Source organism: Sciurus vulgaris, assembly GCF_902686455.1.
Source record: "Sciurus vulgaris genome assembly, chromosome: 6".
Taxonomy (NCBI): Eukaryota; Metazoa; Chordata; class Mammalia; order Rodentia; family Sciuridae; genus Sciurus; species Sciurus vulgaris.
In genome coordinates, this window is record NC_136466.1 from 134,752,830 (window position 1) to 134,777,794 (window position 24,965).

At 36.8% G+C, this 24,965-nt stretch overlaps 1 protein-coding gene across 3 annotated transcripts; it reads left to right on the forward strand.

Annotated features, from left to right (window-relative positions):
* The first annotated feature begins 2,122 nt into the window (after positions 1-2,122).
* On the forward strand, positions 2,123-24,446 carry HMGCS1 (3-hydroxy-3-methylglutaryl-CoA synthase 1). Of its 3 annotated transcripts, none has more exons than XM_079144693.1 (11): positions 2,123-2,268; positions 7,502-7,560; positions 15,672-16,129; positions 16,459-16,584; positions 17,062-17,226; positions 18,500-18,665; positions 19,450-19,620; positions 20,098-20,204; positions 20,959-21,084; positions 21,271-21,434; positions 22,379-24,446. In XM_079144693.1, the coding sequence occupies exons 3-11, from the start codon at positions 15,682-15,684 to the stop codon at positions 22,466-22,468; spliced, it is 1,563 nt and encodes a 520-aa protein (XP_079000819.1). In that variant the 5' UTR covers positions 2,123-2,268; positions 7,502-7,560; positions 15,672-15,681; the 3' UTR covers positions 22,469-24,446. The 3 variants fall into 3 exon arrangements, with proteins under 3 accessions (XP_079000819.1, XP_079000818.1, XP_079000817.1); XM_079144691.1 differs by lacking the exon at positions 2,123-2,268 and adding an exon at positions 2,696-3,434; XM_079144692.1 differs by lacking the exon at positions 7,502-7,560 and having other exon boundaries at positions 2,140-2,268.
* Positions 24,447-24,965: the final 519 nt, after the last annotated feature.

Here is a 24,965-nt window from a genome sequence, read left to right on the forward strand (position 1 = left end):
CCATATGTAGCTAGTGTCTGCCTTATTGAACAGCATAAGTCTATCACAATTTCTGCCACAGAGCAGGTAAAAAGTAAATATTTGTTCCATAAATGGATTTATAATACTAAACATTATCACTGTAATATCTTTCTGCTTCTGAAAAAGTTTTTTTTTCTTTCAAAGTAGGGCAGTATGGCAAATTACACTTTACTTTTGATATATAGCATATTTAGTGCTTGGACAATAATATATACCATTAAAATTTAAAACAATTTCATACAACATTTATTTTAACATGTCTTAAAATGGACATTCAATTATGACCTTGGTTTCAATGTGTTTGTGTCAAAACTAATGACACCAAAAAATTTGCAATCCCTAGCATAATAAATATAGGTACACTCAATCTTCAGTTGCACAGACCATAGCTAATATTCAAGTGACCTTGTATAATCTAATATTTTATAGAAGCTCAGGGTGTGATTTTTAAAAATTCCATTAAGATGTTCTATATCTAATTACTAACTCATTTTATTGTCTATTGCTCAGCTTCCCAAAAATAAATAACCATGTTCACCTTGCTTAATGGAAGATTAATTTGATCAAAAAGACAGTCTGTGCCTTGTGGGGATTTCCATTTGAAAACAATCATTCTCATGACTCTGGCTAATCATTTCTTATTGTACCCTCCTGGAGTTAAAGTTATTTGCTATCCCTTTCTAAGGGCAAAATTTTATCTTCTGTCTTGTGTTCGCCCTAACTGCCTTTCAATACACTCTAATATGCCAAGAATTTTAATCTACCACCTCTCCCCAAATGCTGATCACAATCAGGCAATTTCTCTCTCATCTACTAACTTTATGAAGATATACAATGACATGGATTCTGGAATAAAATGAATGTCATTGGTGATATTGTGGAGTAATAACCATTACTGAATGATCCTCTCCCTATCAGTAACTTATGCTACTTCTGGTGATACAAATTTATTTTGCCACTTCACTGCTAAGAATGTTGTCCCCTATCAAGTTAGCATCTATAGATTTCACATAGCAGCGAGTTAACCAAGCACAAAATTGTCAATGACCCTTTAACAACATTCCGGCTAGGGTAATGAAACAGAGATGGGGAGAGACAGAAAAAATCCTGAACTTCTCTCATGGCCCTCCATCAAAATTAAGTATTAATTTCTCCTACTGACTAGACTAGGCAGAAGCTGAGACTATGGTTAAGGCCATAATTATCCTCCTTTGAATTCTCCCAAGTCATGTTTTTAGTGATTTCCTATGGCTTGAATTGCTCCTTTCTACTTTCTGGGAGAGTAAGGCAATCCATACCCTATGGGTTTGCTATACTGTTTGGCATCTACCACATGAGAAGCTCAGAAGAAACGAGGACCAGACCAGATGCCTAGCAAAAATCCTTGAACTCAGGGTCAACTTCCCTTTTCAGGTGAAACCCTGCATCCTCCTCTTGATGCCCAACCCCTAAAATATCTTGTTTTAGGTTTAGTTAGGAAGAATTATCTCAATAGTCGTTTCTTTAAAAGTCAAGGTGGTACTAAACAGAGGTGACAACACTGCTTACAAATCTGCTATTTAGAATATTCACAAATTTACAAATTCAGGATTAAGTATTGTGCTCCAAATTGTAATCCAGGCGCACCTTGCTGCTCTGGAAACTAGAAAACGTTAAGATTGAATTCAAATCAAGAAGTTCAGAAATCTTACAGGTGAAGCCTAGCTCTGGTTGCTAGGCAACCTGACAGCCTCCAAAGCAGGGACCAACTCGCCTCCCACACTTGACTATCTCTCCTCAGTGGTGGGACGCGGAGTCCCGATTGGCCTCTATTTCCTCTCGCTGAGCTCTAATTGGTCAGAGAACCTCTCACTCCTTTCCCGTTGGCTCTCACCGTCTCTCGCCGCTCTGTCATTGGCAGGCGGGGTCTCGGGCCACCCTACGTCACTGTCTCACCCCACTTCCTCGGCCCTCTAACTTTGTCCCCGCCCCTTCCCCCGCCCTTCCAGCCTCGAGGGAAAACCCTAGCGAGTCTCCGCCTCTAGTTTCCTTCTGATTGGTAGAAACCGGACTGGAGGGAGGGCACTGCTGGGCTACTTTGCCGGCTGCAATTGGCTGTTGCATTCATTGTCCCGCCTCCCACCGACTCCCGGCTGTGCCGGAGTCGGGTGGGTCGGCGGCTATAAAGCTGGTGGCGGAGGGGAGGCGCCGCGTACTGTCTTTTCGCGGCTGGCTTTTTTCCTGTGGTTACTACCCGGTCACGTTTGGGTGAGTGGCCGGTGCGGGGGAAGAGAGCTGGGCTGCAAGAGGCGCCGCTTGCGGGTGTGGGCCAGGAGGAGGCGGTGTCCTTGACTAGGCCCAAAGGAGCTGGGCTCCGGCTCCGGATCAGGGCTGAAGCGTGGTCTTGGCCTTGACCCAGGAAGATGGGGCTCCGAGAGTGGGGCCATGCGGGGCTTACCTTGCCAGGTCCTCGGGCCGACTGTGGCGAGTCTTAGGAGGGGTCGGGGACTCCGTTGTGAGTGGCGAGTCGCAGAAGAGAGAAGGTGCAAGGACATTGAGGGCCAGGTGTTCTAATGACAAAGTTGGAAATACCAGAGAGGTGGCTGTGCCCGCTGGGGTGGGTTGAAGGGGAAGAGAAGGGAGCTGTGCTGTCAGGAAATTCCCAGAGCCTTGGGTTAAGGGTGGGCGTCAAAGGGATGGGGAAGATGTGGCTTGGGTGGAGGTTGGTAGGGGGTGTGTCCTCCCACTGCCACAGATAGACAGTTGATGGAAGGAAGGGGAGTAGGCTGCGCTGCTTTTCTTCATCAGCTCAGGTGCAAGAACTCAAAACCGTGATTTAGACCCAACCGAATACTGGTACTCTAGGCACGTTGGATCTGTGCTTGCTTGAAATCTACCTGCCTTCCTCCTTCCCGCCTACGAGTGTATAGATGTTTATCTATACATCTGGACTTTTTTTTTTTTTTCCCAATGTCTGCCTTCAAAATAGATTACCTCATTATTGTAAAATTCCACATCTTACTCCTGCTAATAACTTCAAGACCAACCTTATGTGGGATATAAAGAGGTAATGAGCAGTCACCCACAGGACCCTCTCACAGATAGGTTTGGGGTTAAGTCAAGGACATTTCAAGCTAAGTATGTGGAGTCGTTAAAAACATACATCCTCCTCTGACCAGTGGTAGAGAAAGAATTACTATGACCTAGTTTGGAAGAAGGATTTGGGAAACAGATATTGTGATGTTTCCCATCTTATTGTACTTGCCCCTATGGCCATGACCTTAGGGCTTCACTGGTTTCTTTCACGGCCCACCTCTGCTGCAGCCCCTCCTTCCTGCCTGTGATCTAAACAACCCACTGCAGTAGGATGATGTGTTCTGATTGCTGCAAACTTAACATTTAGTCAAGGATGAATCATGAAAAACAATGGCAAGGTAAACAACAAAATTCAGACAAATGAAAGTACTCGTGTAGTTAATAATTCTTTTCCTTTATTCTTAACTGGGATTTAGATTTTTATTACAGATTCTATTAGATGGGAGGCAGATTGAAACTCCCTAGCATGTATTTATGCAAGGGGTTCCTCGAAGCTTTGAGACATGGAGGAGGTTTGTGTTCTTTGATGAAAATTTAATTTTAAATTTTCTTTATTTTTATGTGTAGCCTGAAGGCAGAGACAGCATATCTTATGGAAAGAGGGAAAGGCTGTTTCTTCTTTGTGTCAAACTTTTGTAGGTGTTTCTCTCCTAAATTGGTAATTTGCAACTTAGTGGAGTTTAATTTGAGCATAGTCAGTAATCCCAGTTCTCAGAGGTGGGTCCAGTGCTGGGTAGCAGGAATATAAAATGATTATGTTTGAAGCCCTAGAAGGCCACTGTCATCTGGGACTTACTTTTAATTTTGTTTATCTTAAATATTCCTCCTGATTGCTTTTACATCTTGTTTCTTATAACTGGGATTGATTTTGAGATTTTGGATTTAAGAGTTTAGATAGATTTTTCTCAAATGTAAAACCCCAAATATTGATGTAGCATGGGTTTTCTGGATCTTCTAGAATGACTTAAAACCTAGGTGAATCTTCTATAATCCGGTGGAACTGGATGTGGAGAAATGTAGATGGAAGAGCTTAATGGGCTATACATCGGAATCTCTAATTAGTTTCTGATTTATATTTGATCTTAGTCGAAAGGTCTAGAAGGCCTAGATAATGGTTACATTTAGAAAGGAATATAGTCTATTGGTTTGATGTTGGATTACTATAATACCAAATATGATAAAAAGGTATGTTACCTAAAGTTTCTCAAGAAGGTGGTATAGGTTAAAAGATTAATGAACATGTTACCTAATCTAATGAGGGCATGTTAGAACTAGATTTTTAATCTGTTCATCCTAATTCTTGGCACATGTGTATGCTCACTTGATGTCTTGATGTCAAGTGAGTGTAGTTAGAGCAGTAGAAGAGAGACTAATCTTTCAAAACTTATTGGTTTTATCTTTGCAGGGTTTGTGGTTGTGTGGGGGTACTTTTGGGAATGATTATAAAACCAACAAATATTCTCTTCTGATTTGATTTGGTCTCCTTACACTTTTAAGGTTAGGATCTGGAAACAATTCAAACCTACCATTTGCTTTGAACATCTGTGGTAGAGAGGCAGTTTCCTTAAACTCCTGGACATTATTTGGTCCTGTAGTTCCATCTCAAAAGTGATAGCAAATATAACATACTGGGAAGGGCTGCTAAATCCTTCAATCTAAAAGATTTTTCTTCTAGTTTTTGTAAATCCTAATTCAGTCACTCAAAAAATGGCAATGGATATTTAAAAAGAATCAATGTATCTCCCAACAGGAGTTAGGAACCCAATGTGAATGAGATGTCTCCCCCTAACTAGTTTTCAGTAGAGTATGCTGTGAAGACTTGAGTGTGAACGACATGTCTGGGTAGGAGTGTGGGTCTGGGATTAGAAAACTCACCTTTTGTGTGATTTATCTGGAAAACCTTCCTAGAAGAGATAACTTAGAATAAGGCCTTGAAATAGGAATAGAATCTCTTATAGGCAGATGAGTAATTCTCAAGAAAAGACAGGGATGTCCATGTATTGTACTTGAAGAACTACTCCAGAGTGTACAAGTGAGGACCAGGTTTTCTTATCAGTAATTTTTTCCTGCTTGATCGTAAAGGCAAGGTTACCTGATTATTCTTAATATCCTGAACTGTTCTTCAGTAACTGAAAAAGATCAACTGGTAACTGCTTATAGATTATCGTATACCAAAATGTGTACTAGATTAATTTATCTGACCACTCATTTGAATCAAGGCAGAGGAGGGAGCCAAAAAGTAGAATCCAGAACCCTAAGTAAATTCCAGAAGAAAGCACTATTGTGTGAATCTGGTTGGCCTCAAGCAATCTCATCATTCTTAAGTTTTAGTCTTTGCCAAACTCAATGTCTATTTTGTTACTTAGGAGTCTCCAAACATGCTTTGTGGTAACCTCTTGGGCTGCTTGCCATTCAGTAACTGTTTACTGACCATATCACTTCCTTCTATCACTTGCACTGAAAAGACCTGTTACAAGCTGAAGACCTGTTTGAGGCCTTGGCAGTACAGGTTGAGTGTCCCTTATCTGAAATGCTTGGGACAGGAAGTTTTTCTGATTTTGGAATGTTTGCATATATGTAATGAGATATCTTGGAGATGGGAACCAAAGCTAAACATGAAATTCATTTTTTTTTTCATATACACCTTATATATTATATAGCCTGTAGGTATTTTACACGCTATTTTTAGTGTACCTGCATTTTAACACTGACCTGTCACATGAGGTCAGATGTGGGAATTTTCACATTCAGTGTTATGTCAGCAACACTCAGGAAGTTTTAGGATTTGGGGAGCATTTGGATTTCAGATTTTCAGATTAGGATGTTCAACCTGTACTGGTTTATTCAGAGTAGAGAATACCTCCAACAGATGCAGAAAAGAACAGAAAATTAACCTCTCTCAAGTTGGTTCTTCCCCCACAGTGCCATTTACTATCTCCATTTCTTTCCTTGTCTCTAGGCCTCTCTCCCTAGAATTTCTTTCACAAGAGATATGTGGGCTTTGATCATGTCATCTTGAAGTAGCACAGTAGTTCTCTCTGAATCTTTTCTATTTTTTCCTTTGCTCTTTCATGTGTGCACTCTCTCTCCTTTCCTTCCCAATTTAAATAATCAAAATAGGAAGAGGGAATATTGGCAGTTCAGGGGAAAGTTCCTTGATAAAAGTGGTGTCAAATGCATATACAGACTGGCCTCAAGGACCCATTTTTTAAGTTATTTTTTTGTCGCAACAAGGAGAATCATGTTTTCCCCCATCACAGAAAAGTGGTGTCTGCGGTCTGCTTAATTTACAGAGGATAAAAGTACAATTTGAGATAATACAGATTAAAAGATAGATTATGCATACATGCTGTAATAAGAGACTTTTTAAATGTAATAATCTGTCTTTTCCTACAAAACTTAAGGTTTTTTTGGGGGGGTTGGGGGTGAGGAACTGAATTTAATGAAGTAGAAGAAACTAATATTGTAAAGAGCTTGAATGGTAGTCCCCATTAATTGGGCAAAGGCAGATGCTAAATTTGCCAGTCATTTAGAGTGGAGGAAATTATATATATATGTTAAACATAGAAGCTTTATCTCAGATAACAGCCTTCATAGTGGATCGACTAAAGAAAATACTCAAGTCGCTTTCCCAAGTGATTTCCATATAACTTTAATGATAAAAAAATTTAATGCCCCTTTGCCTAAATGCTTACCTTTAAGCACTAAGGGGTGGTGGGGGTGGATCACTTTCTAAAAAGTTGGGGAGAGTGAAGATGGCCATGTTAAATATGAGTATAAAATTAAATCAATGAAATTGATTAGATCTTGCTAGGAATCTTTATTTTATTCGCTAATACTAATAACAACTAGGGTAATAGTAAAATATTAGTGCTTTTTATTATAATGTTTTTTACATCTTTTATCTCCTTAGCAATCCTTCACAATGACCTGGGAAGGACAGATATGTTAGCTCCATTTTATAGGAAATTGAGGTTCAATATTGCTGCTAAAGCCGCAAGCCCCCAAGGTCAGGGTAACTCTTGAATATGTAGGTTGCTTTATTCTAAAAATGTACTAGCCTGGTACGACTTACCTAAACTCCTTCCTCCCAATTCCTGATAAATCAAATTTACTAGAGAAGACTGCAACTTTCCCAGTTTCACAATTGATTTAAAGCCTGAATCATTGATATGATTGTACTTTAAATTCATTGCCTACTGAACCTAACACTATAAGGACTAATAAAGTGATGGGCTGGAGGAAGAGTTTAAGCTTTAATAAACTTTTTTCTAAATACATGTCAAATCTTTTTTGCATGATGTAATTGGATAAGGAAATGCTTATTTTAACTCATTTTGAATTGGAATCATATTACTTGAAATTGTGTATGACTTTAAAAGAAGTTTTTATTTGAAATTCCTAGTGCCCAGCAGAGGAAACAGTGACAGACCTGGAGACTGCAGTTCTCTGCCCTTCACACAGGTATGATATCATATGATGCTGCTTAAGTAAAGTGTTCTTTTTTGAGGGAAGGGGGAAATTTAATTTTTATCTTAGAACAAATAACCATTTATATGTGCCATATATTTTTGAAACCCTTTTTATGATTATTTATACCTTGTCTTCAAAAAAATTAACTAATGTCATAGTGCTTCAATAAACTAATTTTGTGTTTATTAGACTAATGTTTAAAATCTAGGAAAGAATTTTTAAAATTAGTGTTCACTCTTCATAGAAAAAATACAGATAATAAAATATAACCACAAACCACTTAATAACTCATTAAGTCCCAAGTTTTCAATTCTGTGAATATTTCAGTGAAACATGACAACAAGTGCATTAAAATAGGTTGGGAATCATAGTCTAGAACTTACATATCCTTTATATATTTTCACATATATGTGGAAATGTATATATTTTTTCAAATACTCTAGTCATTCACCTATTTTCTTAGTAGAATTCTAAAAACATGATATTTATTTCAAACGTTATCATAAGTGTTGTGTTTTGCTCAATTTAAATTTTTATAGTATCTCGCATTTGGGACAATGACACCTAAAAGGTTAGTCAAAAAAATCATAGGCAAGCATGTGTACAAACAGTGCTTTTAAAATTGTAATTTCAAAAGATGCGTATCTGGACTGTGAATGAATGTTTAAAATTATGTGAGAATGGACAGTGATTACAGGTATGTTTGAAGCAGTAATTTAATTATTTTGCAGCTGTTGCTTTCTCATTGCCATGAAGTGCCTCTCTTATGATTCTGCTTTTTCTTTTATTTCAGTATTATGGTTTCCTATTGGAATCGAAAGCCACTTGGATGTCGTTTACTCGGCATTCAGTAACAGCCATATTCCAAACAATGAGCTGACTATTAGCGATGTAATGATGAACAAGACAGTTTCTGCTGTCAAGTTCCTTGTCTCACAGTGCAAAGAGTCTAAGCTTAAATAATAAAGCAGAATCTTGGGAGAGATTAAATAGCACTTTAATCATCAAACAGGTTTTTTCAAAGATACCTATTAGCCAAGGATTGGGGAGAGTGGAGGCAGAGACCTTAGATGGGAGGTTGTCATAATCGTCCATGGGGCAGGCGCTGAAGTCTTTCCGTTACATAAGCCATTGAGACAGGTCAGACAGGTCAGGGCCACCCTTGCACCAGCATCCCCAGCTGGTTTACCTTCCCTCACCCTTTATTTTTTCACAGTTATCTTTCATTTACAGATTTATTCTTGGTGATATCGTTTTTGGTCTTTTTCCTACCTAGTAGGAAGTCCTTAGAAAATATTAACTAGTCTTTCTTTTTCTCTCTGTTCACTGGAAATAGGACTTGAAGGTCCTTTTGTCCACCAGAGGGGGTGAGCAGTCACTTTAGGGAGAAAAGACTTCTGTCTTCTACTAGTTACTTCTTGGAAGATTTGGAAGGTTTACAAAGAGTTCTGATAAATGTGTACATTTTCCCTCTTAAAAAGTTGGAATTAAAAAATAATGTTTATTAAGAATAGTGAATTAATTAGATTGTTCCATTCTCTGATAGGATAGAGAATTAGCATATATACCTCAGACCTTTGACTAGGTTTTTGTTTCCCTAATTTAAATCTCCTACTTGAGAAGTATGTGAGAGGACCATATAGGAGTACATAATTAATAGATCAGTTAAAATAGACCTGAAATTATATAAGCTTTCAGTTCCATGGAAGCAATTGCTTCCCTTTATTCATTTTCCTCTCTATTTAATCACACTCTTCCTCAGTTTCATTAAGGTGGTATGAGGTACCATAACAAAATAGTACCGTAGATTGAGTGGCTTATTTTCTCATAGTTCCCGAAGTCAGGGTGTGTGGTCAATTCCTGGTGAGGGCTATTTTCCAGGATTGCAGATGGCTACTTTCTCACATGGCAGAGAGCATGTACCCAAGAGGGCTTCTGCAAACTCTGTCTTTTTATAAGGTACTGATCTTATTATGAGGGCTTCATTCTCACGACCTCCTCTAAACCTAATCACCTCCCAAAGGCCCTATCTCTAAATGTCATCATATTGAGGGGTTAAGGCTTCAACGTGTGATTTTTGGGGAGACACAACTATTTGGTTCATAATACAGATTTTGTGACCCAAAGTTGTTGACATCTGTAATTTTCCATATAATGTTCCCTATGCTTCAAGGTTGTTTTTCTTTTTCTTTTCCTTTTTATTTTTTCTTTCTTTCTTGTCCATAAAAGAACAAAAAACCTAGGTGCTGTCCTTTGGTTTTCTACTTTTGACTCCACCTTAGGGATTTGCTGTCTTTCTCAAACCACATGGTTCCTAGGAATGAAAAGAGTGTTCTACTATTCTGGAAATTGCTGTTTGTTGACTGTCAAAGTGGGGCCTTTAATTGATGAAATATGATAGTGTAGAAGATAGGCAAAAAGTGCTAAAGGTAATTAGTAATTGTCTATTGAGCATTGGTATGATTTTAAAAGAGTGAGAATGCTATCAGTTTGATTTGGAAAGGTTTCATGGGTGAGATGCAATGTGCATGATTCAGGGCTGTAAAGGATCTGAAGAAGCAGAAGCAAGATTTCTTGTTGAAGAAATCACTAAATATTTTGGGATAATGAATAGAATAATTGGAGAGTAAAGGGAGAGTAACTTTATTTGTAGGGCAGGGAAAGGTTGGGCAATATTTATTTATCCTCTATTACTGAGGTTAGTGGGATTCTCTTTGTGTTTTCTAACGTAGGTTGCGTAAGTCAAAGTTAAGAATCTAACATAAAATTCCACATAGAATGGTGATAGATGGCAAGGATAACTTGGAAAAAAATATATGTAGGTGATAATGAAATGACAGGAGCAAAGGCAGCTTATCTGAATTTGTTCCCTTCTTCACTTCCTCTTTGGTACCTCTGAGAGCTGGTTTAGTTGAACCCCATTTACCAGAGAAAACAACAGAAGGAAATAGGGTTTCCATGGAAGAAGGGGAGATTAAAACAAAGTAAAAGGTACTTCCTGTTCACTTAGCATATCTGATAGTGAGCATACAAAGTCATAAAACAGTTGGCTAGAAATCTGGGAGTTGTTCTAGATCCCCACATATTTCCTTCTTTTCCTCACATCTAGTTAATTGCAATTTCTGCCAAATTTCTGCTTCTGTGTTTTTGAAACTCTTACTTTCTCCAACCCCACATATAGTAATTGATCTAGTTCATGACCCATGTTTTATCTGAACTGCTGTATCAGCTTCTTAACTCAAACCCATTTCATGCATAGCACCTCTGATTATAAAACATCAACTCCCAGTTTTGACTGTGATCCCCCAGTAGGAAATAATACTTTATATTGTAGTGCAGTATAGGTGTGAATAATTGGAACAAAAATCCATGGGGGAAGAATCCTTATTATGCCATGCAATCTGATATTTCCTATTTTCTGTTTCTTTTTTAAAAATATTTGATGTCCACTAAACCGATTCCAGGGCTGAGAAAATATTATTGAGACAATTACTATGGTCATATTATTCCTTTTTTTTATTTTTATTTTTTTAAATTTATTTTTATTGTAAACAAAACAAATGGGATACACGTTATTTCTGTTTGTACATGGAGTAACAGCATACCATTTGCATAATCATACATTTACATAGGGTAATGATGTTTGATTCATTGTCATTTTTTCCTCCCCCCACCCCTCCCACCCTTCTTTTCCCTCTATATAGTCCCTCCTTCCTCCATTCTTGCCCCCTCTCACTCCCAGTATGTGTCATCATCCGCTTATCAGCAAGATCATTTGTCCTTTGGTTTTTTGAGATTGGCTTATCTCACTTAGCATGATATTCTTAATTTCATCCATTTGCCTGCAAATGCCATAATTTTATTATTATTTATAGCTGAGTAATATTCCATTTTATATATACATCACAGTTTCTTTATTCATCAATTGAAGGACATCTAGGTTGGTTCCACAGTCTGGCTATTGTGAATTGAGCAGCTGTGAACATTGATATGGCTGTATCTCTGTAGTATGCTGATTTTAAGTCCTTTGGGTAAAGGCGGAGGAGTGGGATAGCTGGGTCAAATGGTGGTTCCATTCCAAGTTTTCTAAGGAATCTCCACACTGCTTTCCAGAGTGGTTGCACTAATTTGCAGCCCCACCAGCAATGTATGAGTGTACCTTTTTCCTCACATCCTCTCCAACACCTATTATTGCTTGTATTCTTGATCATCACCCTTCTAATTGGGGTGAGATGGAATCATTGTAGTTTTGATTTGCATTTCTCTTATTACTAAACATGGTGAGCATTTTTTCATGTTTGTTGATTGCTTGTAGATCTTCTTCTATGAAGCGTCTGTTCATTTCCTTAGCCCATATGTTGATTGGGTTATTTGTATTCTTAGTGTAGAGTTTTTTGAGTTCTTTATATATTCTGGAAATTAGTGCTCTATCTGAAGTATGAGAGGCAAAGATATTCTCCCACTCTGTAGGCTCTCTCTACGCATTTCTGATAGTTTCCTTTGCTGAGAGAAAGCTTTTTAGTTTGAATCTATTCCAGTTATTGATTCTTGCTCTTATTTCTTGTGCTATGGGAGTCCTGTTAAGGAAGTCTGATCCTAAGCCAACATGTTGAAAATTTGTACCTACTTTTTTCTTCTATAAGATTCAGAGTCTCAGGTCTGATTCCGAGGTCCATGGTCCATTTTGAGTTGAGTTTTGTGCAGGGTGAGAGATAAGGGTTTAGTTTCTCTGCTGCATATGGATTTCCAGTTTTCCCAGCACCATTTGTTCAAGAGGCTATCTTTTCTCCATTGCATATTTTTGGCCCCTTTGTCTAGTATGAGAAAATTGTATTTATTTGGGTTTGTGTCCATGTCCTCTATTCTGTACCATTGATCTACATGTCTATTTTGGTGCCAATGTCATGCCATTTTTGTTACTATTGCTTTGTAGTATAGTTGAAGGTCTGGTGTTGTGATACCCCCTGCTTCATTCTTCCTGCTAAGGATTGCTTTAGCTATTCTGGGTTTCTTATTCTTCCAGATGAATTTCATGATTGCTTGCTCTATTTCTGTAAGGTACATCATTGGGATTTTAATTGGAATTGCATTGAATCTGTATAACACTTTTGGTAATATGGCCATTTTGACAATATTAATTCTGCCTATCCAAGAACATGGGAGATCTTTCCATCTTCTAAGGTCTTCCTCAATTTCTTTCTTCAATGTTTTGTAGTTTTCATTGTAGAAATCTTTTACCTCTTTGGTTAGATTGATTCCCAAGTATTTTATTTTTTTTTTTTTGAGGCTATTGCAAATGGAGTTGTTTTCCTCATTTCCCTTTCAGATGTTTCATCGCTTGCATATAAAAATGCTTTGGATTTACGCATGTTGATTTCATAGCCTGCTATTTTGCTGAATTCATTGATGAGGTCTTGAAGTTTTCTGGAGGAGTTTTTTGGATCCTCTAAATATAGAATCATGTCATCAGCAAATAGTGACAGCTTAAGTTCCTCTTTTCCTATTCGTATCCCTTTAATTTCTTTAGTCTGCCTAATTGCTCTGGCTAGAGTTTTGAGGACAATATATTATTCCTTTTTGACCTCTTTGGTTTCTTACTATTTTAATGATAAATTCAAAGTTTCTAATATCAGCATATTAGACTTTATCACCTGACCTTAACCTAGTTCTCTTGACCTATTTGCCTCATCCTTTCACTGGCACTCAGATTTCATTTCAATAGATAGTAAAGCTTTATAGCTCCTTATATTGTGTCTTTGTTTATGCTTTTCCACCCTGTTGAAAATCTTGCAGCACCATCTGTTTCTGCAGTGTTTCACTGATTACTTCAAAATACTCAAAATTCAAGTCAGGCAACCAGGAGTTCCTTGTTCAGACTCCTCATCCCACCACTAGGCTAGGCCAGGCAGTTAATGTAATTATATATCATTACTTATTGATTATTATGTATTTTTATCTTACTGTCCCACAGTGAATAATTGAGTACAAAGATGTTGTCCACTAAAATTATTCCAGATGTTTTAGCATGTAGCATGTTGGCATTCTTTGGATGAATGAAAAAGAATAACATTCTTGTGTTTAGAAGAAAGATTCAATGGGTGGGCCCAAGATCTTTAACTTACTTTTGTGATTATATAGCGAGGCACTGTGTATGTGTGTGTTAGTTACTGGGAATCGAACCCAGAACCTTGCACATGCTAGTCATGTGCTCTAGTGCTGCTAGATCTTTTGCTCTTTTTAAAATGTATTTTGAGACAGTCTTGCTAAGGTGGGTTTTTTTGTTTTGTTTTTGTTTTGAGAGTGGGATGCTGGGAGCCCAGGGGTGCTTAATCACTGAGCAGCATCATTAGCCCTTTTTTATATTTTATTTAGAGGAAGGATCTCTCTTAAGTTGCTTTAGTGTCTTGCTAAGTTGCTGAGACTGGCTTTGAACTTGTGATCCTCTTGCCTCAGCCTCCTGAGCTGCTGGGTTGACTTTCCATTTTTAGGTGTCACATTGGTTGTGGGTTTGTAAGTACTACAGAAGGTTAGTGAATCAGTAGCCCTAGTAACTCATAAATCAAGATCTTTAGATCAACGAAGAGCTGAAAATCTGCCACATAAGTAGTCCCATCCAGTTATGTCATACCTAAAAAGGAAATTGAGTTTTAGCATTTTGGATGTGGAAAGGATTCTTTTTCTAAAACTGAGAGGATGTACCACTTTTCAAAGCCTGATAACATTTTGCCGACCCCTGTGCCATCTAGGTCCTGATTATGATACCAGTAGAGGTACTCTGGTGAGATGAGAGGGTCTTGTTTGTAGTGGCAGGATTACTGGGAGTATGGGCTTGCGGGATCAGAAGAACTACTTTTCCCTTTTGTTCCACTAGCCCAGACAAGTCTGTAACCATTCCCTGAATAATCCCTGTCTGTTGGAAATATCTAGAGTAATTTCTAATATTTTAACTCATACAACCTTTTAAAGACATCGAGGCTCTAGTAAGTTAAGTGACTTGCCTGTGGGTATACAGTAGTGGTTCTGAGAACTAGCAATTTTTGTTACTTTTGGTGAGTAAATCTAGATGCTCCTGAAAATCTTCAGTATGGCAGTAGTCTAACTTTTTAGTGCCCATTTTAAAAAGAAGATAGGTTTTAGGAGTTAGTTGCCACACAGTGTACATTATCAGTTTCTCTTTTTTCTCATGATTTAGAAGATGCAGTTTAATGCTCATTTATTACCTATACACTAGCTGTAGAAATTGAATTATAAAATATTGGCATTTGACCCTATGATGGGTCCTAGAATGTATCTTTGCACAAAATGTTAATTTAGTGTCTTTGTTGGGGATAGGTTTATAATCGTAGAAGCCTTATACAGATTGAGTTGCTAGACTTCTATACTGTGATTTTTCTACTTGCTTAGATTATTTAGATCAATGTTTAAGTTAAAAAGCAATATTATGCCTGTAATTCTAGAGGCTTGGGAAGCTGAGGCAGGAGGATCACAAATTCAAAGCTAGTCTCAGCCATTTAGTAAGATATTAAAGATAAAATGAACTGGGGATGTGGCTCAGTGGTTAAGCACTCCTGGGTTCAATTCCTGATGCCCACCCCATCAAAAAAAAAAAAAAAAAAAAAGCAAGTATTACTTGATCTAATGATTTTTATATTTCCTAAAGTTAATAGTTGTGAATAATCAATATATGATGAATAAATGACTTATTTCAACTTTTTTATTGTATTCAGATAATTCTGATTTGTCAGCTGTACATTTAAGTTGTCATTATATTTTAACTTATAGTTCTCTGTAGTATAGAAGAATCTTATTTGAGTGTTGCTTACCTCTGCTAATTAAGTTTTAAATCCATAGAAGCCCGGTTTTCAATAGTTTTTTTAAACTTTGAATAAAGTTTTTTAAAGCTTATGATTTTAAAGGATGATTTTCCATTCATATTATCATTGCTGCTTCACAGATTTACAGTTTTTGCCTTAAATAAAGTGTACTAAACGTAGACTAAACCAATATTTCAGATGATTATTGGACTCACAACTAGCTGTTTCTCCATCTTGAAAATCAACAATTTATAGCCTAAAACAATGTTTCTCTTTTTCTTTCTAAAGCTCTTTCACCATGCCTGGGTCACTTCCTTTGAATGCAGAAGCTTGTTGGCCAAAAGATGTGGGAATTGTTGCCCTTGAGATCTATTTTCCTTCTCAATATGTTGATCAAGCAGAGTTGGAAAAATATGATGGTGTAGATGCTGGAAAGTATACCATTGGCTTGGGCCAGGCCAGGATGGGCTTCTGCACAGATAGAGAAGATATCAACTCTCTTTGTCTAACTGTGGTTCAGAATCTGATGGAGAGAAATAACCTTTCCTATGATTGCATTGGACGGTTAGAAGTTGGAACAGAGACAATCATTGACAAATCAAAGTCAGTGAAGACTAATTTGATGCAGCTGTTTGAGGAGTCTGGGAATACAGATATAGAAGGAATAGATACAACTAATGCATGCTATGGAGGCACAGCTGCTGTCTTCAATGCTGTTAACTGGATCGAGTCCAGCTCTTGGGATGGTAAGTTATCAGCTTCTATTCCAAAAAAACCAAAGCCCCAAAAAAACCGGAGGATGAATAGACCCAGGTTACCTTTTAATTAACGCCATGTGCAAACTTTGACTATTTATATTTGTTCAAATACATTCAGAAAGACAACTATGGCTTTTGGTTTATATAAATGGTGAATTAGTTATCTTATTATTGTAGGACAAATGATCTATTCCAAATTTAGTTGGCATTTTTTTTTTAGTTGGAAAGCATGTTTTGGGTAACATATAACAGATTTGAGTTTTCATGTATAATATTTATAGTGTTGACCACCTTGTGAAATCATAAATATTTTTCAGGACGGTATGCCCTGGTAGTTGCAGGAGATATTGCTATATACGCCACAGGAAATGCCAGACCTACAGGTGGAGTTGGAGCTGTGGCTTTGCTGATTGGGCCAAATGCTCCTTTAATTTTTGACCGAGGTGAGTGTTTGGGAAAGCATTTATTAATTAACTTATTTATTTATTCATTTGACACAATATCCTGAGAAACTTGAAAATGGAAATAGAAGCTACTGTTTGCTGGGTGTTCATTAAATGCAGGTTAAGTGCTTCATATGTGTTACCTTATTTAATTTTCATAGCAGGATTGAGGTAGGTGGGGACATCCCCACTTTACAAGAGAAGTAAGAGGCAATAACTTGCTTCTCATAGTCACTGGCAAGTTTATTTTGTCTTCAGTACAGTAACTGTGATCTCCCAGTTAGACTGTTGATACATGCATGGAAAGGTTACATACCAAAGGAGTCTTCACTCTCATTCATTTTCATTACATTGGCATTCCCTTGTATTTCCTATACGGAGGTGGTGGGAGTTGATGAGGTAGTTAAAGAAGGTCCTTAGATAATGCAGACATCAAGAAGCAGAAATATACAGACATCTTCCTTTTGGTTCTAATAGGGCTTCGTGGGACACATATGCAACATGCCTATGACTTTTACAAGCCTGAGATGCTGTCCGAATATCCTATAGTAGATGGAAAACTATCCATACAATGCTACCTCAGTGCATTAGACCGCTGCTATTCAGTCTACCGCAAAAAGATCCGTGCCCAGTGGCAGAAAGGTGGGTTTTACTTTTAATGATTTCCTAGGTTTTGGTAGCTGTTGAGGGAAGTGTGTCTTTCATGATAAACTGCTTTGTGAATGTCCTTCAGTAGTACCCTATTATCATTTCTTCTTATCTACCAAATAGCATTTTCCCAGTTTTCTGGGAATGTATAATACTGGTAAAGAGATGAGCTTTGGAAATGAGGTATATCTGCAAAAATACTTACATTGCTTTTCACCCTTTTTAAAGAAAGTAACTTGAATTTTGTTCATCTTTTGAGAGAGGTACTTTAACAAGGTGTTAGTTTACAACTGTGATTCAGAGAAAACCAATGAAAATAAACTATTGAAGTGATCCCTTCCCAACAAAATCTGTTGGCACCATGACCTATGAATTTGTATTTGCTATTTTAGGGTTTTGTCAGATTCAGTTTTTAACCCTGAAAATTTTTTTTTTTTTTTTTTTTTTTTTTTTTTTTTGCGGTGTTGGGGATTGAACCCTGGGCCTTGTGCTTGTGAGGCAAACACTCTACCAACTGAGCTATCTCCCCAGCCCTACACTGAAATATTTTTAAAGGTACTGAAAAGTAGGGGTTTGAATTATTGTCATAATAACAGTGTTGCAGGAAGTATGCTTTTTCCATGGTTCTACTTTGCCTTTTAGAGATTTTAAGAGAGGATTAAAGATCATATTTCATGAGAAATATTAAGGAATTTAGTGGCTCCGCATAAGAAGCATCCTAGTAGTAAGTTAAAATATCATACTATTTAACAATACAGGACAATTTATGCTGCACAAAGCAAAGGCTTAGTGAAGCTTGATAATACACTCTGGGAGAGCAGAGTGGACCCAGATGGCAGCTGGTCTAGAGTGGGACCGGGGATTTGCTCTCTGTCTTTTTTTGCATGTTAGAACCATATGGATGTGTGTGTGTGAGGGGAGGTACTGGAGATTTAACTCAACCACTGAGCCGCATCCCCAACCCTATTTTTAATTTTATTTAGAGACCGGGTCTGACTGAGTTGCTTAGTACCTCATTATTGCTGTGGCTGGCTTTAAACTTGCTCCTCCTGCCTCAGCCTTCTGAGCCACTGGGATTACAGGCATGTGCCACTGTACCCAGCTTGGATGTCTTTAACATACATTTTAAACAACAGAAAGAGTTCATTATGGGAGATATTTTGAATACTACTTAAAGATATAAAAACATCTTAACCTGCTCTAAAGGTAAACTGTAAAATGTCATGACTTATATGACTTTCATAGTTTCTTTGGATTTCTCTTGCAGAGGGAAATGATAAAGATTTTACCTTAAATGATTTTGGCTTCATGATCTTTCACTCACCGTATTGTAAACTAGTTCAGAAATCTCTAGCTCGAATGATGCTGAATGACTTCCTTAATGACCAGAACAGAGATAAAAATAGTATCTACAGTGGCCTGGAAGCCTTTGGGTAAGAGGACCTATTAGGACTTTTTTTTCCCCTTCTATATTAAGATTTTTTAATTTGTACAGACCTGAAAATTTTAGATTCAAAAGGATGTTAAAAGTCCTCTAGTATAATCTGTCTTACCAATGAAGAAACTGAGTTCCAGAGAGGTGGTGGCTTACCTATGCAAATTATTTAGTAGTCATTTCTCTGTTAGACTTTGATTTTGCCTTTAGCTTTGTTCTCATTGTCATAGTGATAATATCACCACAGAAGTACCTATATTCACTACCATAGCCAATGAACACTTCTTGCCTCTTTGTAGTTGCTGTGATTATATCTATCTTATACACTGCCACTGTTGGAGTCTCACTTCATATTCCCTCTTTTTCTCACTTTTTAGGTTCACTAGCATGCTATATATGTTAACTTATTCTGTTTCTGCGCACCTGTGTCCCTACTTATTGTAAAATTCTACTTGAATTTCAAGGCTTAACTCCTGTAATATGACTTTTCTAATATAACTATGAATTCAAGATAGTATTGTGTTTGACAATAATGTTTTAGTGAGTCTATTAACATGTTAGTATCAAGTTGTCTTTGATTATAAAAATAAAAACTCAAAGAAAAGAACCATATGTGTACAACTGTTATACCTTCCATAGTCGTTAGTATGCTTCTCTTTGATTCTTAATGGAAAAATAAAATCATGTACACTAAGAGATTTAGATATTAATTAGGCCCAATGTCTAACATAAAAAAAATAATCTTTGAACACTAAAAAAACTTTTTATATAAAATCTTTCAGGGATGTTAAATTAGAAGATACTTACTTTGACAGAGATGTGGAAAAGGCATTTATGAAGGCTAGTTCTGAACTCTTTAATCAGAAAACAAAGGCATCTTTGCTTGTATCAAATCAAAATGGAAATATGTATACATCCTCAGTATATGGTTCCCTGGCTTCTGTTCTAGCACAGTAAGTATGAATTTTAGCTGCTTAACTCCCCTTTTTTCAAGACCAAATCCAGCATCAGGCATGTGTGTAATTTTCTGTTTAGTCTGCTATTGTCTATTTCCTTGAAGGATATGGGTTGAAGTGATAGTTCTTCCAGAAGTATTTATAAATTTCTCATTGGTTCTCCTGACTCCTATTTTTTTGGTTTTATTATTCTTGACCTACAGTTAACCATAGGCCCCTAAGTCACTAAAGTAGTTTATTTTGTGGCATAACTTTCATAAACCTTGCTATTCCCCAAAAGATGAAAACTTTGGTTTTTAGTCTACTCTCTGTAATACTAAAATGGTTAGATTCCCTACTGTAATATTAAAATTTTTAGATCCTTAAGAACTTTTAGGTTACATCCCCACTTTAACGTATAATGTGAATTTTTATTCCTTCTTTTATGTTTTAATCAATTAAACTTCTTGCCTTTTTTCCCCCCACCTTACACAGGTATTCCCCTCAGCAATTGGCAGGGAAGAGGATAGGAGTGTTCTCTTATGGTTCTGGTTTGGCTGCCACCCTGTACTCTCTTAAAGTCACACAAGATGCTACACCAGGTAAGTGCTGACTGAGTCTTTGAGCAAGAATGTATTGGGAATTTGCTTGGTGAAATTGTTTCAGCAGGCTTCTCAGATGAGTATTCGAATCTGACCCATAGTTCATTAAATGTAATTTTCATTACTTTCAACATAGCTGGATCCTTACTCTCTACCCTAAAAATAAAGGGTAGATTATTAGTATTTTTTCAACAGTACTGGGGATTAAATCCAGGGGTACTCTACTACTAAACTGTATCCCTAGCCCTTTTTGTTCTTTATTTTGAGACAGGATCTCATTCAGTTGCTAAGGATGGCCTCAAACATGTGATTCTCCTGTCTCAGCCTCCTGAGTAGCTGTGATTGTAGTCATGCACCACCATACCTACCTAAGGATTAGACTAATTTTTATAGGGTTACAGTCTTGGCTATATTTAAGGAAATTTTTGTGCCTTCCCTGAATAGGAAGGAGTAAAAATATTGAGCAAGAGGTAATGAAAGCTAGGCATTATTTAAAATTATACCATGGGTTAACTATAGAAAATTTATTTGTAGTTTCATATCCATCTATTTCCTAACTTGTCTACTAGCTCATACTGAATAAATGTCTTGTCCAAGGTCATAGGAAGCTGTGTCAAATACATACTGTTTTGTTTTAAAATAATTGCCAGTAGTGCTGAAAGAAAAGTTATTTTTATTTGACAACATTTTATTCAATCTTCTTTGAGACATGCTATTTTTAGTCTTCTAATGTTAAAATTATTAACCGTTTTAGGTTCTGCTCTTGATAAAATAACAGCAAGTTTATGTGATCTTAAATCAAGGCTTGATTCAAGAACTTGTGTAGCCCCAGATGTCTTTGCTGAAAACATGAAGCTCAGAGAAGATACTCATCACTTGGGTAAAATATTGTGTTTAAATAAAAACCTCTTGGAGGGCTATAGAAACATGAAACATGCAACATACAAGATAAAGATCAAGAGTGATGTCTGTGAAAATTATAAGGGAATACAAAAATTCTTTAGTTTTATTACCAGATAAGTTGTATATCATAACTAATTTTTAATATCTTCTGCTTTCCCTTTAGCCAATTATATTCCCCAGTGTTCAATAGATTCACTCTTTGAAGGAACATGGTACCTCGTTAGAGTGGATGAAAAGCATAGACGAACGTATGCTCGGCGTCCCTCTCCAAATGATGACAATTTGGGTGAAGGAGTAGGACTTGTGCATTCAAACACAGCAACTGAGGTAAATAAAGCTCATTGTGGTGGTCCTATTCTTTGACAGGATAAGACAGTCTCACACACACACACACACACACACCAAGTTTAGGGCCCTAAATGAAATTTAACAACTTAAGGAATTAGTGAACAGTAATTCAGAGCAAGAGCTCTGGGAGAAGATTCCAGCTGTGCTGTTTTCAAGTATATAAAATACATGCTAAATACTAGATTTTATTAACAATGCTAGAATTTAAAGGAAGACTGATCTAGAGAGAAGCTTATTTGTGGCATGTCTTAAGAGAGAGAGAGAGAAAGAGAGATAGTAGGGATAGTGCTGATCCCCTACCACCTCCTCTCAGACCATTGTCAAGAAGTAACAGTAGTAGCTATGATCTGAATCCTGTTATATGCTAGGCACTTCACTTACGTTTTCTTATTTAATCCTTATAATAATTTCCTTGAGGTTTAGCAATATACTATGCTCATTTTAGAGATAAGGCTTCAAGAAGTTGAATTATTTGCCCAATATCATAGGTAATAAGTGCTGGAGCCAGGTTTCAAACTAAGGACTTTACAACCTTGAACTTAATGATTTTTTTCTGCTTATCACAACTTTGGTAAATGCATAGTATTGCTTTTTAGTTCTTATACTAATTAGGTAGCAAGTCAAGCCATCAATGTTGTAAATATAAGATGTAACAAGTAAAATACTGTGTGATCTCCTTCTCACTCTTGCTATATAGAGTATTGTAAAATCAATTCTTGCTATATAGATTTTACAATTAAAATCAATTCATAAGGTGAAGGAAGAATATTTAATTCCCTCCAAGGAAAGCTATTAAAATATGTGTTAGCATGACTATTTCAGAACTAAGCCTTTAATAGATTCTCTATGGGAACTTTACTTTAGTGCCATGATTCTTGGGGGGAAAACTGTAATAGCTAACAAGTATTTTATTTTCATATCAGCATATTCCAAGCCCTGCGAAGAAAGTGCCAAGACTCCCTGCATCATCAGCAGAATCCGAAGCAGCTGTCATTAGTAATGGGGAACATTAAGATACTCTGTGAACTGCAAGGCTTCACAGCGTGTTTGGGTTGGGGTGGGAATAGGGGAATGGTTGAAAGATGGGGATGTCTGGGGACAATTTTAAAGGATTACACATTGCTTAAATTTTTATGTGACTGACACAGAGCCTAGCAAACTGTTGTGCTATTGGAAAAGTCTCTCTGCCCAATTTGCTAACACGCTTCCTGTCATGGTCTAGCCAATGCTAAATGTACTCGAATGATGTTAAGGGCTCTGTAAAACTTTATACCTCTCTGGCCATTTATATGCATGAGATTTAGTTTTTAAATATAGTATGAATCCTGCACTTCTCTCAGAAGAAAGCAGAGGTACTAGTCACCAATTTAATTTTTTTTTTTTTTAATTTGTAAGAGTTTTATACTTTGAACAAACAAGATTATTGAAAGTACCTGTGGTTTTTGAAAATTTTTTCTAGCTTGGGGAATGTGGTCTTAAAATGTTATATGCACAAATACTCTTTGAAAATGGCAAGACAAACATTTTTTTCCTAAGATTTATAAATCCTAGAGAGGCAGAAAAAAGTTAGGACAATAACACTAGTTCTGGGATATTATCCAGACCAGCAGTAACAAAGTTACTGTGATGACCTCTGAACAGAGAGACACTGGCATTGACCTGGCTTCTGGCATGAAAAGCATGGTCCTTTTGGGAGCTGTCACTCCAGCTCTGGGAACTGAGTGCTCCTGGTCAGTTCATGCTGGACATAGGTAACAACATTGAGATGTTACTGGAGGTGTATATGAGGAAGCTTGTTGCAATCCTTCTTTGCACCTTATTTTAAAGAATACATGAAACATTTCTTTGATGCCTTTTTAAATTTTTAAACTGGAAAGGAAGGATGGAGCAGGGCATTATTAGGCTACTTATACTTCAGTGTTATAAATTCAATTTGTAGACTGACAAATTTGTGGTATGAGTTCCTCTCCCCCCCCCCCCATATGTGTGTGTTTGTATGGGTCTTTTGTTTTTGTATCTGTTCAATAAAAATAAGAAGGTACAGCCCAAGTTTTTACATAGTCTGACTAGCCAAAAAGAGTATTCCACTTCATGATCTGGAAGTAGGGTTTATATAGTTTTTTCTTAAGACATTCACCTTTAAAAAAAATATCACATGGGATGAATAAGAGATTGGTTAGAAAGTTTTATAGACGTTTTTGGTGCTGAACTATGACATGAGCCTTATAGATTGTAAAATAGAGATAATTGGAACTAATGTACAGAACTAAATTTTTAAAACTTTATTTGCCATTAAATTCTGTGAAGTTTCAGTTATCAAAAATAAACAAATATGAAATGTAATGTTTCAGATTGCAAGCTAATATGTAATGTGTTTGTAAGATATTCTTGTCTAATATTAACTAGTGGTATTTTGATTTGTACAGTCATAATTTGTTAAAATGACTTCATTTTAATATTCACTGATGTAGGTTAATGATGTAAGCTCAGATTTAAAGAATGGTGGGAAAATGGTGCATGTAATACTTTTCCAAGTATTGGGAGTTCAGTATATTTCAAAAAGAGTAATTTAATGTTTGATTGCCAAGAAATGGGTTTTCTCAAAGTCCATTGCCGGCAATGGGCAAGCCTGGTAATACTGGCACAGAGCATTAACCATATACCTTATTGATGGTGAGGTGAATAACTTTGAAATAAAGTTTTAGAGAAACATTTCAGATATGTGAGTATTCCTTTTCCCTTCTCAACTCATAATTTAGGCAAGAAATATGCAGAATATGCTATTTTTGGACTTTTTAAAATTTATATGCTGTGTTGAGAATTGAACCCATTGCCTCACACGTGCTACGCCAGCACTCTACTACTGAGCCACAACCCAGGTCAGAATACACTATTTTTAAATGTGAACTTTCATTTCAGCTCATTCGTTCACTCTCATTCCACTAACATTTGAAACCTAACATAGGCGGGCTCCCTTCTTATGCCAGAAATGTACCAGATGTCTTGTCTTTAAGGAGGTATTTGTCTAGTACAGAGGAATTTATATCAATAATTTATTCTTAAACTTCCAAGAAAAAAATAATTAAGTTGGGTGGTAAGAATGTATAAAGCTTTGCTATAAATATTAATGTAGTGTGTTACCATGTTTTCCTTAAAAGTCATGTCTGGATTCAATGCATTGTAGTACTTTTACTTTCTAGGCCAGGGTCCTATCCCTCTGGGTCAACTAGAGGTCAGTTCTCTCTGGTCACCTATAAATTCTAGGATCCTAATTAATAGGGCTTTAAGAATTCTGTCCTTCCCTGTCTCCTTCATGGAAGTTGTGCTTTCTTATTTATGCACTTTGACTTTGCCTCCTAGGTTTTTAATTTTATGAACATAATACTTTTGAGATTGACACTAGTTGTCAGAACAGTCATATTTGATCCTCTTGTGAATTAGTTGAAATACTTCATCTCATGTCCACTATTTGAAGTCTCCAGAAAAAAACATTAAAGTGAAAGTCAATAG

Bases quoted from the DNA above. Each gene is read 5' to 3' on its own strand.
- HMGCS1 (XM_079144691.1), top strand. The intron at 17,227-18,499 runs GTGGGTTTTACT...TTTCTCTTGCAG, and splicing joins CCGTGCCCAGTGGCAGAAAG to AGGGAAATGATAAAGATTTT. The intron at 20,205-20,958 runs GTAAGTGCTGAC...TAACCGTTTTAG, and splicing joins CACACAAGATGCTACACCAG to GTTCTGCTCTTGATAAAATA.